The sequence below is a fragment of the Chanodichthys erythropterus genome, chromosome 11, assembly GCF_024489055.1.
Source record: "Chanodichthys erythropterus isolate Z2021 chromosome 11, ASM2448905v1, whole genome shotgun sequence".
NCBI lineage: Eukaryota > Metazoa > Chordata > Actinopteri > Cypriniformes > Xenocyprididae > Chanodichthys > Chanodichthys erythropterus.
Window position 1 is genome coordinate 18,554,030 of NC_090231.1, and position 15,964 is coordinate 18,569,993.

General features: G+C 36.3%; 1 protein-coding gene across 4 annotated transcripts; it reads left to right on the forward strand.

Moving 5' to 3' along the window:
• The first annotated feature begins 62 nt into the window (after nucleotides 1–62).
• Nucleotides 63–15,575, forward strand: katnb1 (katanin p80 (WD repeat containing) subunit B 1). Of its 4 annotated transcripts, none has more exons than XM_067401929.1 (20): nucleotides 63–407; nucleotides 2,442–2,577; nucleotides 2,687–2,817; nucleotides 2,900–3,017; nucleotides 3,937–4,037; nucleotides 5,521–5,562; nucleotides 6,074–6,157; nucleotides 6,258–6,373; nucleotides 6,518–6,589; nucleotides 6,668–6,818; nucleotides 7,092–7,276; nucleotides 7,388–7,423; nucleotides 8,680–8,831; nucleotides 11,171–11,289; nucleotides 11,375–11,593; nucleotides 12,958–13,107; nucleotides 13,318–13,394; nucleotides 13,498–13,572; nucleotides 14,710–14,826; nucleotides 15,256–15,575. In XM_067401929.1, exons 2-20 carry the CDS (start codon nucleotides 2,538–2,540, stop codon nucleotides 15,389–15,391), a joined length of 2,121 nt encoding a protein of 706 aa, XP_067258030.1. In that variant the 5' UTR covers nucleotides 63–407; nucleotides 2,442–2,537; the 3' UTR covers nucleotides 15,392–15,575. The 4 variants fall into 4 exon arrangements, with proteins under 4 accessions (XP_067258030.1, XP_067258032.1, XP_067258033.1 ...); XM_067401931.1 differs by having other exon boundaries at nucleotides 13,498–13,563; XM_067401930.1 differs by lacking the exon at nucleotides 63–407 and adding an exon at nucleotides 471–599.
• Nucleotides 15,576–15,964: the final 389 nt, after the last annotated feature.

A 15,964-nucleotide genomic window follows, 5' to 3' on the forward strand; every position in this document is an offset into this window, starting at 1 on the left:
TGTCAAACGCACCTGACTCAACTCATGAGCTTTTTAGTAGGGTACTTCAAGACCTGAAATGGATGTTTTAGATTGGGGGTCTTCTTAATCCTGTTCCTAAAAGCCCATAATGCTGCACAATTTGCCTTGTCTGACCTTCAGGTTGGGTCTTGGAACCGCTACTGATGACATGGACTAAATTAGATGTGTTAATTGAGGGCTGCAGCAGAACCAGGATTGAGAACAACTGTAATAGGCAGACATAGTTCCAACGCGCATGCGCACTCTGAAAAATGCGCGCACACGGATCTTTTCTTGTCCTAAACTAATCTTTTTCTCATTAGTGCTGATCTGATCTGTCTAAACGGCAGACTTCATCATGAGAGTCCCCATTTAACCCACACTGACCGTCACCAGAACAAATGAAGGTAAGAGGAACTGTTGCTAAGCTACAACAAGTTAGCAACCAATCAGAAACAACATGACAACAGCAAAATTTAAGCGTGTAACTTAAGTGGGTCGATGTTTGTTGGTCGAGTGTGTTATCAACTTTAGTCATATAAATGCACGCCAACGTTTCGTGGACTTTAAGAGCAGCACAGAACAGATAAGACAATGAGGTAAATGAAAGAGATTTGTTAACAGTGCAGATGAGTTTGCTTGCTACCTTGCAATGCTAGCTAAAAGTTATACAGCAACAACAAGTTTAAGACCCTAGCCTGTAACAGTTAACTGTTTATTAGTATGGTTAGTTGTTAGAAGGCTTTAACAGAGAAAAATAAAGACAAAGTTGATTTTATCGCTTGCGAATTGGTCATTTTCGCAAATAAACGGTTAGCTGTGCTATACAGCCTCGCGTGGTAAAGTGATTTGAACTGAAAATACCTCGATGATTTAATCGACATCACGTAAGTGATAGAATATATATGTGTGTGTGTTGTTAGTTAGACTAAAAAGGTAAAGTTTCAGTCAGACGTAAAATATTACCGCTTGAAACGGTGATACCTGGCTGCTCTTTGTTTATAAACGTCTTCACTTTGAACCGATATCTATGCTCTCCCTAACAACTGCCTTGACATCCAATACCTGCTTCAACTGGTGGTACAAGGGTTTCACAAGATTAGGGTAAAATAGGGAAGATGCCCCTTTAAGAACAAGGTGCATTTACCTTTAAATTGTAATGTATATTTGTTTATATACCTAGAGTTTAGCCTGTAGATTTAAACATATAGGCCCGGTTTCACAGACGAGGCTTAATTAGGCCTTAGTTCAATTAGGATTTTTAAGTATCTTTTGTAAACGTACACTTGAAAAAACATTACTGGCGTGCATCTTGAGACAAAACAATGGCACTGACATATTTTAATATATGTCAGTATAAGATGCTTTCAGTTAAAACAGCTCAAACATGCATTTTAGTCTAGGATTAGCTTAAGCCTTGTCTGTGAAACTAGGGAATAGAGTTTTAGCCTGTGTAGTTGAAGATGCATCAGCCAATGTGTCATTAAGGAAAACAAACAGAAACATTTACTAATTTAGTTGTCACAGCACCACATTTAAAATTATTCAAAGAGGCCTGCTGGCCACTACTAGGGAAAGTTTTTTTTTTTTTAAAAAAATATAAAGACTTTAATCTTCAACAAACAGCATTTTAAACAAATGCAAAAACACTGTGACCACAAATCCCTCATTAACAAATAGACAAAAAATATTGTTACAGATCAGAGACAAAATTAAATAAACTGGATACATTAGGTAAACTTCAAAAATGTTGATATTCGGATGAAATTACAAAATTAAGAAGAGCCTAGCTATTCATTAAATGTTTTGAGATTTTGTGCCATCTATGGTCAAGAGAAAAAAATAGTTCTGTTTACTCAACCCTTCTGTTGTCATTTTTAGTTTGATAAAGAATAGGCTATAAATACCATATAAGTGTTTTGTATTTGAACGAGGCTTTGTGACATTATCAAGAATGTCTAAAATGCAATTAAAGCAGGTTTTCCTTTTATGATTTAAAAAAAAAAATAATAATAATGACTTAAATTTTCCATTTGTATCGATATTTGACCTGTATTTTAAGAACTAGTCATAAAAAGTCAAAGGTGAAGTGTTTTTTTTTTTTTTTTTTTTTTTTTTTTTTAATCTGCATGTATTCATTATTTTTCTTAGATTTAGCTCCTCACACACATTGAAGTCCAATGTCTGTAACTTTCTCCTAAAACAATAAAGGCAATGTGAGCATAATACAACTATAATTGAAGCTTTAAGAAATGGACCATCCATTTTTAACAGAACATGAGATATTATGTAATGCAAAAATGTGATTTTAAAACGGGATACCTTTTGTCATAGTTCTGTGTCCAGCTCCTGCAGTTGTTTAGAGAGTAATCTTCTTATGTTCATTATATGTACTCTGCTGTCTGTCTCTGTATTTGAATAAACTTTTTTCATTTTGACAGATGGACAGAGAAGATAAACTAATATCATCGAATCCCTAACATTTATGTGTTGGTGAAATGAGCAGAGTGAGTTGACTCAATCGCACGATCATCACGATGGCTCTCACCAACACCACTATAATAGCATGGAAACTGCGTGAGTACAAAGCCCCTGGTCATGACACTGCAGAATGTTTTTAGTAGTCAAGATCTCTGAAGTTGTGGGAGATGTGACTGGCTTTTATTTTGTCATATGTATTGTTCAGAGGAGATTGTAGCTCACTCCAGCAATGTGTCTTCACTGGTGTTGGGGAAATCATCCGGTCGTCTACTGGCCACCGGCGGCGAAGACTGCAGAGTCAATATCTGGGCTGTCAGCAAACCGAACTGCATTATGGTAGAACCCTCTCAGTTATCTTTTTTTTGAGAAATAAGTGTCTCAAGACATTTTAATAAAGTGTTCATTGTCTGTTCTGTAGAGTCTGACGGGCCACACCAGCCCTGTGGAGTGTATCCAGTTCAACGGTTCTGAAGAGCGTGTGGTGGCTGGTTCTCAGTCCGGCTCTCTTCGGCTTTGGGATTTGGAGGCTGCTAAAAGTGAGTGGTTTGTGTTGCGCCTTTTTCATTTTGGTTGATAAATCGTGTTAGTTCAGATTTTTTCTTTTGAAACCTGTAAAGAAAACGTTCAGGTTAAGTTGATCACCAAAATCAAGAGAAAGAAAATTAGTAGCTCAAGACACCAAATTTAAAGTGGGATCCCATGTACTTGTCAAAATTAAGATGCCATGTACTTATTGAGTTCATGTTGCTTTGCAAAACATGTTTGCTGTTATAGAGGTGGGAAATGGTTATGGTTAAGGTAAGGTTAGATTTAAGTGTTGATTTAAGGATAGGTGTAAGTACAATGAAACACATGGACACAATCAGTGTGTTGTATCCATTGATTAAATGTAAGTACATGATTGTTAAAGACACTTGATAAAATGTGGGTCCAAAGTTACAAATTATATTTTGAAGGCAATTTTTAGCTGATTACCACAATGTGTGAAAAAAAAAAAAAAAAACTCATTACCATATTGATAAAAAATATAATACATTTGAATGGTCCTAAACTAGGAAAATGGTGCCATTTCTTTAGGAATATGGGATGCAATACGATTAATTTCTTGACAGGCTTTATGATTTTCACCCAATCAATCTTAATTGACAAGTCATGGTTAAAAATATGCCTGCCTATTTTTGGATTGGTGTTCTGCACACTGATGGGGCACCAGGCCAAAAATTCATGTAGAGCTGGATGATGTAGAAGAAAAATCATGTTGTGAACTAGCATTCCTCATGCTTTCTGGGATGATTAAATGAACCTGTTTGGTGGGAGAGGTCCTGTAGTGACCACTTCCACTCTGAACCCTGAAGACATGCACAGGGGCCATCTGACCAGAAACACTTTCTTGGATGGACAGATTGTTCAAAGTATATTTGTTATCGACAGCTGAATTGGTTTCTTTGATTTAAGTTCTGCGTACTTTGATGGGGCACAAGGCCAGTATCTGCAGTCTGGACTTTCACCCCATGGGAGAATACCTGGCATCTGGCTCCGTGGATAGCAATATTAAGGTCAGTTAAGTGCATTTTCCTTGAAGGTCTTCATAAGTTTTATAGAAAAATCAAAGAATTGGAAATTTATGTTGGTTAAGATTTGATGAATAAACTTATGCCTCAGTTAGGCTTGAGTCAGTCCCAAACACTGGGTCTCATTCACACAGGAGAATTTCTCATGAAAGTTGTCCACCTAATTCATTACACTCGTGTATGCATATGAATTTGTTTTTAACCTTGTTGTTCAGTATTCTGAAGAAGCGACCATTATATGCTCGAGGTTAGTAATTTGCATAAATGCGCTTAAACCATCTCCATATGCTCTCAAAAGATGGACTCTCGCCTCATAGCAGCAAGATCCTTGAGCAACAAAGTCCTCAAAACCAAAAACTTATATATATACATAAATCATATCTTATTTAAAGCTGCAGTCTGTAACACTTTAGGTTAAAAATGATCCAAAATCAATTTAAGTACGTAACCAGCCATTGATCAAAACTATTTCCTTACCTTAGCCCGATTCACAACAGTAAGCTTGTAATAATGTTTTATAATAAATTGATACTGGTGGGTTTACGTCACATCTTTAAACAGAAAGAAAGGAGTCCTTGCATATAGGATGCTGCTGGTAGCGGATCATCACAGCAGCTACAATAATTAAACTACTTATTTTGATGGTGGATTGTAATCCAAAAAGGTCCAAATGACAATCTTCAGTGACAACTGGAGATTTAGCTGTGGTCAATAAGCAAAAGACTGCCGAGTGGCTACAGAAATTGAAATCTCCAGGTAACGCTAATACACACTAAATACAGTCACACAATGCTGATGTTGTTAACATTAACATTTTGAGAACAAAGTATAACAACAACAATAATTTGCACGGTTTGATGCCATATGAGCTAAGCGATCATTAGATTTAATCACCATTGGCAGTGTGATTTATTGTAGGCCTAATGCTTTTTCCCTCAGTTGGTCAGAACAAAAGTGGCTGACATGTTACTTGCTTATTTAGATGACATTTTCCGGTGACAAATTCCTACTTTGGTCATACTTCAAGACTACAATCTGTGTTTCTGAAGTACAGTATCCACACCGATGTGGTGACTGACAGCAAACATTTGATTCATCCACACTGAGGAGCCGTGCCAATGCACATAAAGATAATATTTCCACATAACTGCAATTGCAGGTTTCATACAGAGATGGTGACTAGGAGGCAAATCTTATGGTCGGCAGCTTTAAGATGAGCTGTGAATGTGATACATTTGTTTTATTTCATTTTTTTTTTTTTTTTTAATTGTTCCTATTTTTTGTTTTTGTACATTTAGAACAAATTTTAGTACGAATTTGATAAATCAAGACTGACTTGTGAAAATGTTCGTACACAGATTTCACACACATTTAAACATGGTTAGTGAATGAGACCGACTGTAGCTATGTAGCTATGTTTGTATGTCTATCTTGAACATTTCATTTTCTTGTCTTATTCTTTTTCTAGTTGTGGGATGTGAGAAGGAAAGGATGTGTGTTCAGATACAAGGTAAGTACTGTACTAGACTAAAGTAGTGTGTGTGTGTGTGTGTGTGTGTGTGTGTGTGTGTGTGTGTGTGTGTGTGTGTGTGTGTGTGTGTGTGTGTGTGTGTGTGTGTGTGTGTGTGTGTGTGTGTGTGTGTGTGTGTGTGTGTGTGTGTGTGTGTGTGTGTCTGTACAATCAGAAGCCAGGCTAATCACCCTGAACACTCAGTTGTGTCTGAGTACATGATTAATCTGTGGATTAGTGAGGTGCTCTCAATCTATTTTACTCTTCTGTGTTGTGAAATGGTGTATTTTTGTCTCTTGTTGTAAGATTCAGTCATTGGTTTATTTACTTTTTTTAATTATTTTGTTTAAATATCTGGATATTAATTTTGTTTAATGGCACTTGGCAAGATGTTTTGAGTTTATTGCCATTTAAAGCACTTTATTTTGCATCTATCTGGTACACAAACACTCAATGAATGTGATATGGTGGACTTGTTTATTTGATTATAATGAAGTGTATTTTATTTCAGGGTCACACTCAGGCTGTGCGCTGCCTAGCCTTCAGTCCTGATGGGAAATGGCTTGCTTCAGCCAGTGATGACAGCACAGTAAAGGTAAGCGCTATCCTTTACATCTCACTTTTGGAAATTCTGTTGCCTTTTTGTTAAATGAAGAGAGAAATTTAGTAAAACTCTTATTCTGCTCTCTATCTAGCTGTGGGATCTCATAGCAGGCAAGATGATCACTGAATTCACATCACACACATCAGCAGTCAATGTTGTGCAATTCCACCCCAATGAGTACCTGCTCGCCTCTGGGAGTGCAGATCGGTACTGAATGTTTTTGTGTGTCTGAGTGAATGAAGGGTTGGTGTCAGTGTATTCATAATGAGGCTTGAATTGAATGTGTTCGGTGCTGCTTTTGTCCAGATTTGTTACTTCTGGCACCTTCTGTATTTTGTATATTTGCTGCAGGACTGTTAAGCTGTGGGACCTGGAGAAATTCAACATGATTGGCTCGTCAGAGGGCGAGACAGGAGTTGTGAGGTGGTTATCAGTTTTCCAGTCTGGATGTGTTTGTTTTTCTAGTTTGACCGTTAGCTGAATTCTCTGCCTTTTTTGCAGAAGTATATTGTTTAATCCTGATGGTGGCTGCTTGTACAGCGGCTCAGAGAACACACTACGAGTATATGGCTGGGAGCCTGACCGCTGCTTTGATGTAGTCCATGTAGGCTGGGGCAAAGTGTCTGACCTGGCCATCAGCAACAACCAAATGGTTTGTACTTCATACATAAAATCTTTTCTTTTTCTTTCTACATGCAGACATGAGTGGGTGCTGTACTATTTGGTGAACTAGCATTCCTCTTGCTTTCTGGGATGATTAAATGAACCTGTTTGGTGGGAGAGGTCCTGTAGTGACCATTTCCACTCTGATGTGTGAAGACATGCACAGGGGCCATCTGACCAGAAACACTTTCTGAGAACATAGAAGATAAATGTGGTAACTATTAAAATGCCTTTCAACAATTTTTATCTGTCTCTTGAATAGATTGCGGTGACATACAGTCAAACTAACGTGAGCTGGTATGTTGTGGATCTCAACCGAGTGAAGAAGTCAGGATCTGTGATTCAAGGGTTGATTCAGGACAAGCCGATCCCAGCTCCCACATCTGCACTTGGAACAACACTACGGCGGAATTACGAGCGGCCCACTACATCCTGCACGGGACAAGAGTGAGATTCTTTCTGTCTTTGTCTCACACATTTACAACTTGCACTTCATAAAGTGTAATGTATACATTTTTGAACTCTTCCTAACCAAACACACCTGAATCAACTCATCAGCTCTTTAGCGGAGACTCCAAGACCAGAAAATGATGGGTGAGATAAGGGAAGCATCCAAAATGTGTGCCTCCCGGAACAGGGCTGGGATACACTGGCATAAGAGACTTTCAAAAAAATAAAAAAACAGTACTGCATCTTTACACCATATGATACCATGGGCCGTATTCACAAAACATTTCCTCTTAAAGCTGCCGAGACAACTTTTACTAAGGAATAGAGAGAAGTCTTAAGCTAAGAGAAAGGGTGGGGTTGACCTCATTGCTATGGGTGATGTCAACACACTTACTATGCACACAGTGATTGGCTGATGGGGGAGGGGTTTCTGTCATTGATTTAATCATAGAAATATTGTAGAATGAGGCATCATGTTGCCATATTCAAATAAAGGTTTTAAAATGCAGGCCGTGTCACTAAACAAGTATATGTTCAGCTAATTGTAAGCCTCTTACATGTCTGCATCTCGAGAGATTGTAGAATTCAAGTGACAAATGTTTTATAAACAGTTCCAGAGGAATACGTTTAAATTCTATCCAATCAGCTTGAGAGGATCTGTGTGTGTGTGTGTGTGTGTGAACTTGTGAAACAATTGCCACAGCTAATAGGACATTATTTTTTTATTTATTTATTAAAGATTTATTTTGGGTTGTTTTGCCTTTTAATATGATAGGAAAGTAAGTAGGCAGGAAGCGAAGTGGAAGAAAGAAAGGGGGGGATGGTATTGGGAAGGGTCACCCAAGCTGCCCACAAGGCTATCAGAGCAGACGATGGGACATTATTTTCAACTTGATTGCAATGTTTTATTCTCAATCATTCAATGCATATTGCCTGTACATAAATGAACATTTGTCATCGCAGATTAAAATCTGTAAGTCAAGATATTTATTGCATTTATAAGGGGAGAAGGCTCAGCACCCAAGGCTCAATGGCCTATTGCCTCAATGGCGTACAGTGTCTTTGGGCATTTTAGGATTGTTTGTGATTTTGGTCTTGGTGACTTAGGAGTCCTCTTGTTGACCCCTAACTTTTCACAGATTTAGGAGCTAGTGTTAGTGCTGAAACACTTTGTGAAGTACTTTTAGAGCAAAAATTTAGAAGTCCTAAAATTAGGACTGACACAATTTGGACCATTTATTTTTAAGAGTTTCTCCTTTAATCAGCAAGTTAGCTATTTTTAGCCTTAAGATGTTTTGTGAATAACGGTCCCAGTGCAACAACCAGCTTATGTGAGGATTTTGTGTGATATAGATGTTTTTATATGCATTTAAACATGCTGATCTTTTGTGCTTGTGTAGGATGAAGCAGAGTTCAGAGGCTGATCGCCGAAGTCCAGAAGGAGAGCGGAGAAGTCCCAGCAGTGAGGATGAGAAAGAAGACAAAGAAAGCAGTGCAGAAATCACAAACCCAGAAGATTATAAAGAGATCTTTCAGCCCCGCAGTGTCATCTGTGAGTTATAGTTGAACAAATTAAGTTAAAGGGTTAGTTCACCGAAAAATGAAAATTATGAATTACTGTCATGTCGTTGCAAACCCTTTCCAAACTCACGTTCATCTTCAAAATGCAAATGAAGATCTTTTTGATGAAGTCTGAGAGCTTTCTGTCCCTCCATAAACAGCTATGCAACTATGAAGTTTTGACGCTTCAAAAAGTTCTAACTAATTACAATTTAAAATAACTGTGTACTATTTAAATATATTTGACAAAGTAATTTATTCCTGTGATGCAAAGCTGAATTTTCAGCATCGTTACTCCAGTCTTCAGTGTCACATGATCCTTCAGAAATCATTCTAATATGCTGATTTGCTGCTCAATAAACATTTATGATTATTTTCAATGTTAAACAGTTGTGTACTTTTTTTTCAGGATTCCTTGATGAATAGAGAGTTCAAAAAAGCAGCATTTATCTGAAATGCAAAGCTTCTGTAGCATTATACACTACCGTTCAAAAGTTTGGGGTCAGTAAGAATTTTTATTTTTATTTAAAGAAAAGAAATTAATACTTTTATTCAGCAAGGATGCATTAAATCAATCAAAAGTGGCAGTAAAGACATTTATAATGTTACAAAAGATTAGATTTCAGATAAACACTGTTCTTTTGAACTTTCTATTCATCAAATAATCCTGAAAATAAATATTGTACACAAATATTTTGTACAATTGTACACATTAAATGTTTCTTGAGCGGCAGATCAGCATATTAGAATGATTTCTGAAGGATCATGTGACACTGAAGACTGGAGTAATGATGCTGAAAATTCAGCTTTGCATCACAGGAATAAATTACTTTGTGAAATATATTCAAATAGAAAACAGTTATTTTAAATTGTAATATTTCACAATATTACTGTTTTTACTGTATTTTTAATTAAATAAATGTAGCCTTGGTGAGCAGACGAAACTTCTTTTAAAAAGATCTTAGTGGTTCCAAACTTTTGGACTGTACTGTATATTGGGCAAATATTAACACACAAATTGATCAACGAGCATAAACAGAAGCTCAAACAAATCTGATTGATTGCCCAAGAACAAACCACTCGTGGAAGCACAAATGTGCTGCGTGACACATGATAATGAACCTCATTGGTTATCGCACATGTCAAACAAACATGCTTGAGCTTCCGTTTACCAAAACTGATGTGTGAGTTGATGAATGTTTATGTCAGTGGTCATTGATGAATAAGGTTTTTAAAAGTGTAAAAAAAATATTTTTTATAATAATATTAAATTTTTTTATTTATTATTTATGATTAATTGTATTTTTTATAATATAATTTTTAGATATTTAATTCATGTTTTAAGTGTTGTTAATGAGATTTTACAGTGGTTGTACCGAATGCATGTCCCGAAACATCAGGTCATATGATCAAGTGAAGAAATTTTCAAATAGTTAAGAGAGGGTTGGTTACTTTGCTTCATGACCATCTTGTCCTTTACAGGTGTCTGATGTCACATCCTGTCACATGATACTGACCGCATGACTTGATCCAAATCTGGTCCCTTTATATTGGTTACTCCGAATGACATTAATGAAATTCATTTTTCCAGACATTCTTTCTCATAACAAAGCAACAACTTCTACAAATTATTTTAATACCATTTTGCACTGTTCATGTATGATGTCATAAAATCATGCCAGAATACAAAAATAATACATTTATTAAATTTTAAGATATTTTAATCACAATTGAATTGGCTGTATTGGCTTTTGGACAGTTAAACCGAATAATCTTTTGACACTTCAAAGCCTTTAAATACCTTTTTATATGTAGCAAAATATAATTAAAACCTTTTGGATTTAATAAGAGATCTAGTTGTACTACCTTGGATGTCATATCTTTGTTTTTTATTATTAAGGCCTTGGGACAAAAGAAAATGACCCGTCACGTCATTGACCCAAATAAAAGCATAAATTTTATCTGTTCATCATATAAAGCACTCATGTCTCTTCAGAAAATTTGGATTAAACCACTCAATTCATGGATTAGTTTTACAAACTTTTTGAAGCGTCAAAGTTTCAGTTGCATAGCTGTCTATGGAGGGACAGAAAGCTCTCAGATTTCATCAAAAAGATCTTTGTGTTCAGAAGATGAACAAAAGTCTTACGGGTTTGGAACGACATGTGGGTGTGGGTGATTTAATGACAATTTTCATTTTTGGGTGAACTAAGCAATTTTGTTCACACATGATGCTTCACCTGTACCATGGTATATAATCTTTCTCATGAACATATTTTCTCTTTTGTGTCTGGGTGTTTCCTTTTCCTTTTTTCCATTCTGTGCATGCAGCACGTACGCCACCTAAAAGTACCGAACCTTTCCCAGCACCGCTAGAGCACTCTTTCTCAGAGACTGTGCTAGAGAAACCTAGCCCAGCGGTTAAGATTGTAACTCCAGTAATAGACAGGGTAGGTTTTCCCATTTCTTAAGTGTCTTTTGATAGAGTACGTGTAGGCTGTGATTTGTGTATAATGAATGTTTGTGTATTTTCAGGCAGGACAGTTGAAACCTCCTTTTACCACCTCTACTCCAGTACAAAGAGTGGAGCCAACTGTGATCGCTGCTGCTCCCCGTCCAGTTGCTGTGGTGACCACATCAGTGACCTCTCCTTCTCGTCCTGTGGTTACTACCACCAAACCTAAACCTTCTACAGGAATCATTCTCTCAACACGCAACGAACCAATTGGCCTCAATGCAGGGGACTTCCTTTCTGTGAGTTCAATGGATGTTTAACATTACTGTCTAGCACTATTGTTTCCTTAAGATGATTCACTTTTGTATTATGCTGCATTCATGTCATGTCGGAATTGCTGTAATTATTAGCTGGAGATTCTTGGAGCTGTTCTTATGGTGATTTTTCTGTTTCTATGGCAATGTTCATAACCCTAAATGGATCCATGAGTTGCTTTGTTGATAAAGATAGCAAAATACTTCATCATACTAATTAACTTTAGAATGAACAAAGACAGACATTTCTGTTATTATAGCCAGAAACTGCTACACTCACAGAAAAAAGTGATACAACAGCTGTCACCAGGGTGGTACCCCTTTAAACTGAAACTTTGCAGACCTTTAACATTCACAAACAGTTATATTACACGCTACATGAGAGATAAGATCCAAAAAAGCAAAGATCAAAATTCATGATAAATGGAATTCTTTTTTTTGTTTTTTGGTCTCCCAAAAGAACTGATTCTGAACTGCCTGAAATGACTCGTCTGCAATTCTAGTCTTACTTCCTGCATAAACCTATGTAGGTTTTAAATTTGCATAATTGCTAACCTATGGTCTTCATTGGCTGCCCACAAACATCTACTTTGGAGCTGAAATTCTGATATAGTAATGGACATTTCGTTTCAGACACGTGCTGTTAGTGGTAGACTGGGCCATCTGATCAATCAGAGCAGAGTAGGCTCTCGGAAAGGAGGGGTTTAGAGAGATCAGATCCTTGTTCGAGTCGTTTAAGACACTGTGCGAAAAGAGGTAATGCTGCGAATTATTTTAAAGAAATATCAAAGAATATTTAAAGTGTTTTTTTTTGTGCTTGGATGCATGTAAACCTATTGTAGGAGTCCTCCAAAAAAAAATTGGGAAACTTCAAGGGATAGTTCACCCAAAAATGAAAATTCTGTTATTTACTCCCCCCTCATTTTGTTCCAAACCTGTATAAATGTCTTTGTTCTGCTATACACACAGGAAGATATTTGGAAGAATGTTTGTAACCAAGCAGATCTCGCCCCATTGACTGCCATAGTATTTATTATTTTTTTTTCCTACTATGGTATTCAATGGGGGCGAGATCTGCTTGGTTACAAACATTCTTCCAAATATTTTTTGTGTACAGAAGAACAAAGAAATTTGTACAGGTTTGGAACGGCTTGATGGGGAGTAAATGACAGAATTGTAATTTTTTTTAATTTTTTTTGGTGACCTATCCCTTTAAAATAGCATAATAGGGCACTTTGAATGGTACATATTATCATCTTTTGAAAGGGTACTGCCCCAGTCACAGCTTTTGTACAAGTATGTAAAATGCTGAATGATTTGTTGAATAATTTGTCTGTATGTTTTAATAGCATGCACGAAATACTAAAGCCAGCGTGATGGGAGATGAAGAGGCGTTAGCGCAGATCAGGAAAGGGCATGACACCATGTGCGTAATGCTGACCAGTCGATATAAAAACCTGGACACAGTACGCTCCGTCTGGGCTAGTGGTGATGTCAAGGTAAGTGCAATAGCACTCAAGCTGATGAGCTTTGATAAATTGTGGGACAGACCGATTGTAATGAGAGATCTGTTACTGGCTGATGGATACATTTACTGCTACACATCGAAAATGTATTTCTAATGTAATCTAGTAAATGCTATAATGGGCTATTATTGAAAGCAGCAGTACACTAAAAGCAGTGTTTGCATTTCCCTTCATGTTGCCCAGACTTCCCTGGATTCAGCTGTGTCTATGAATGATCTGTCTATTGTAGTGGACATCCTTAACATAATCAACCTAAAACCGTAAGCATTCCACATACATTGTCAGTCACATTGAATGCTTTTGTCCCAACTAGCTTCATTTTAGCTGAATTCACTAAAAAGTGAAGTTTTAATTATCTTTTAGATCACTGTGGAAATTGGACCTCTGTACATCCATCTTGCCACAGATTGAGGAATTACTGCAGAGCAAGTATGAAAGGTGACTCATTCATGCTTATGACATTGACTGTGCTGCAAAAACTTGGTGAGCTGTCTGCTAAGATTTTGATTGTGTGCATCAGTGTGTCACTAATGATTATTTTGGTAATCAAGTAATTTTGTGGGAATAAAAATAGACCCAAGTGAACTAACCAATAAAATACATTGGTATAATAACAATGAGGCAATAATAATTGGTTCAGATAAAGTATCAAAAGCTTGAACAACACTGTTAAAATTCATATTGTAATCAGAATCAGAATAATATAAGCAATATAAATATGATCAACTTGTTGATTGGTTGTTCTTCACAGCATGATTAAATCCTTGCTTAATATTGGCCAAACAACATTTAATTCAAAATTCCACTTAATCTTTAATATCTGGCCACTTCTTTTTGAAAGAAATGCTACAATAATGTAAATATATGCTCTGCCAGTTTCATGGTGAAGTGCAAAACAATATTCATTTGACAATCTCCGCTTTTGTGATTTCAAAATAGCACTGTTATGTTTTGAATTTTAAATGGCTTTTAACTGTTTACCTGCCATTATTGGAATTTTCTGGATTATTATTTTTTTTTTTGTAATATGGTAGGAGGGCAACTAGAGAATCTCTGTATCTCTTTAAAATGGAAAAAAAGCAGAAACAAGCGATTTAAGAGCATTACTTATGAATGTTATTATATTAATAATAATAATAATAATAATAATATTATTAATAATGTAGTGTTTTTAATGAAAATCATAACATTTAAAAATGTGCTTTATTAATTTAACAAAACAATTTTATAATAATAGACATTAAATGGGAAATTGTTCCATCACATGGGTAAAATATATAAAAAAAATTTGTGTGTGTGTTTTTAAATGCTTCGTTAACATCAGAATCAAGTGAGCGTTATGTCTCTTGTGCAGCTCATGAGGAGTGCTTGAGTGGCTGTTAATGAATTTTCTGCTTATGAAGAGCATTTCAAATCAGTTGCTTAAGAGGATCCATTTTGATTGCTTGGGCAGCAGCACATTAAGGCAGTAAACAGCGAGCCAGTTTACAAGTGTTTGAGATGGCCATTTATCAAAGTCATAGCCATGTACAGACACAGCGATCAAGTATCACAGGCTCACTTTTCCTTCTACAGTTATGTACAGACTGGTTGTATGTCTTTGAAGCTGATTCTGAAGCGTTTTTGGCCGTTAATCTCAGACACACTGACTGCTCCTCCGTCTGTAGGGGTGGACATTACTCGAGAGGAGAGGTAAGTACCTAACACTTGTGCTGTGATTTACCTTAAATCTCTGTCTCAGTTATACACTTCTATTGATTCAACATTTTTATGATGATATAATAATAATAATAATAATTATTATTATTATTATTATTAATTATTTATTTATTTTTGTTTTGTTTCCATATAAAGTTCATGGTGCAAAATGCATGGTGATAATTCAGAATCTATTATAATTTACAATTTGTGCGCTGCAGTGACTGTTTGTTAAAAGAACTTAAACGCACTCTAAAGTTTAGTTAAAAATTCTGGCTGATATGCTGATTATCCTCAATTTATTCAAACATTCTTGACATGACCAACAGTTTAACCAAACAAGTTCAAGTCAAACAATTTTTTGTTTTTTCTTTTTCTTGTAAATGTTCATACGACTGGAATGTGTTGTAATGTGTTTTTTAGGCATCGAAAATGTAAAGCGTGCTATAAGCAGTTAAAGAACCTCAGTAATGTAGTGAAGAACCGGGCGGAGCAGGTTGGTCGTCATGGCAGCACTTTCAAAGAGCTACAACTACTTATGGCCCCATTGGACTACTGACACTGATACACATGGACACACACACATACAGAGAAACACTCCTCAATCTCCAAACACAAACCTCAGTTGGAGAATGGTAAAAGTACCATGACTGAGCTCCATGACTGAACAATTCACTTACGTGTGTGCTCAAACAAGCACACTTTGGAGTGAAGTATTTATATAGGCTTTTGGTTGTTTAAGTGGATCCTTTTTTTTTTTTTTTTTTTTTTTTTTATGCACAAGTTGTTTTTCTAAACACTGTCAACAATAAAGATGAACTTTCATATGAAAGAGATTCCCAAAAATATTTTTGTGGTCTTTGGACAACTCTTATATGCTTAGTATGCTTTAGTATCTAATAACTGCTTTTTCATTCATAGAATTACTTTGAAAGTGAATCACTTATGGTGGGGGGAATAGTTCTGTGTGAGGGCGAAAGTGTCAGTCTGATTTTACTTGTTCAAGTTGGTCATTCAAATTCGCCCCATTGGTCAACCTAAAGCTTTTTGGTTTGTAAGTGACTTTTGAGTAAGCAGTGCTTCATGGATCGCTGCACTAGTGACAATGAACAGGGTTTCCCCTGTGAACTTT

Bases quoted from the DNA above. Each gene is read 5' to 3' on its own strand.
- katnb1 (XM_067401929.1), top strand. From the start codon at position 2,538: ATGGCTCTCACCAACACCACTATAATAGCATGGAAACTGC. The intron at 2,578-2,686 runs GTGAGTACAAAG...TGTATTGTTCAG, and splicing joins TATAATAGCATGGAAACTGC to AGGAGATTGTAGCTCACTCC. The intron at 5,563-6,073 runs GTAAGTACTGTA...ATTTTATTTCAG, and splicing joins GATGTGTGTTCAGATACAAG to GGTCACACTCAGGCTGTGCG.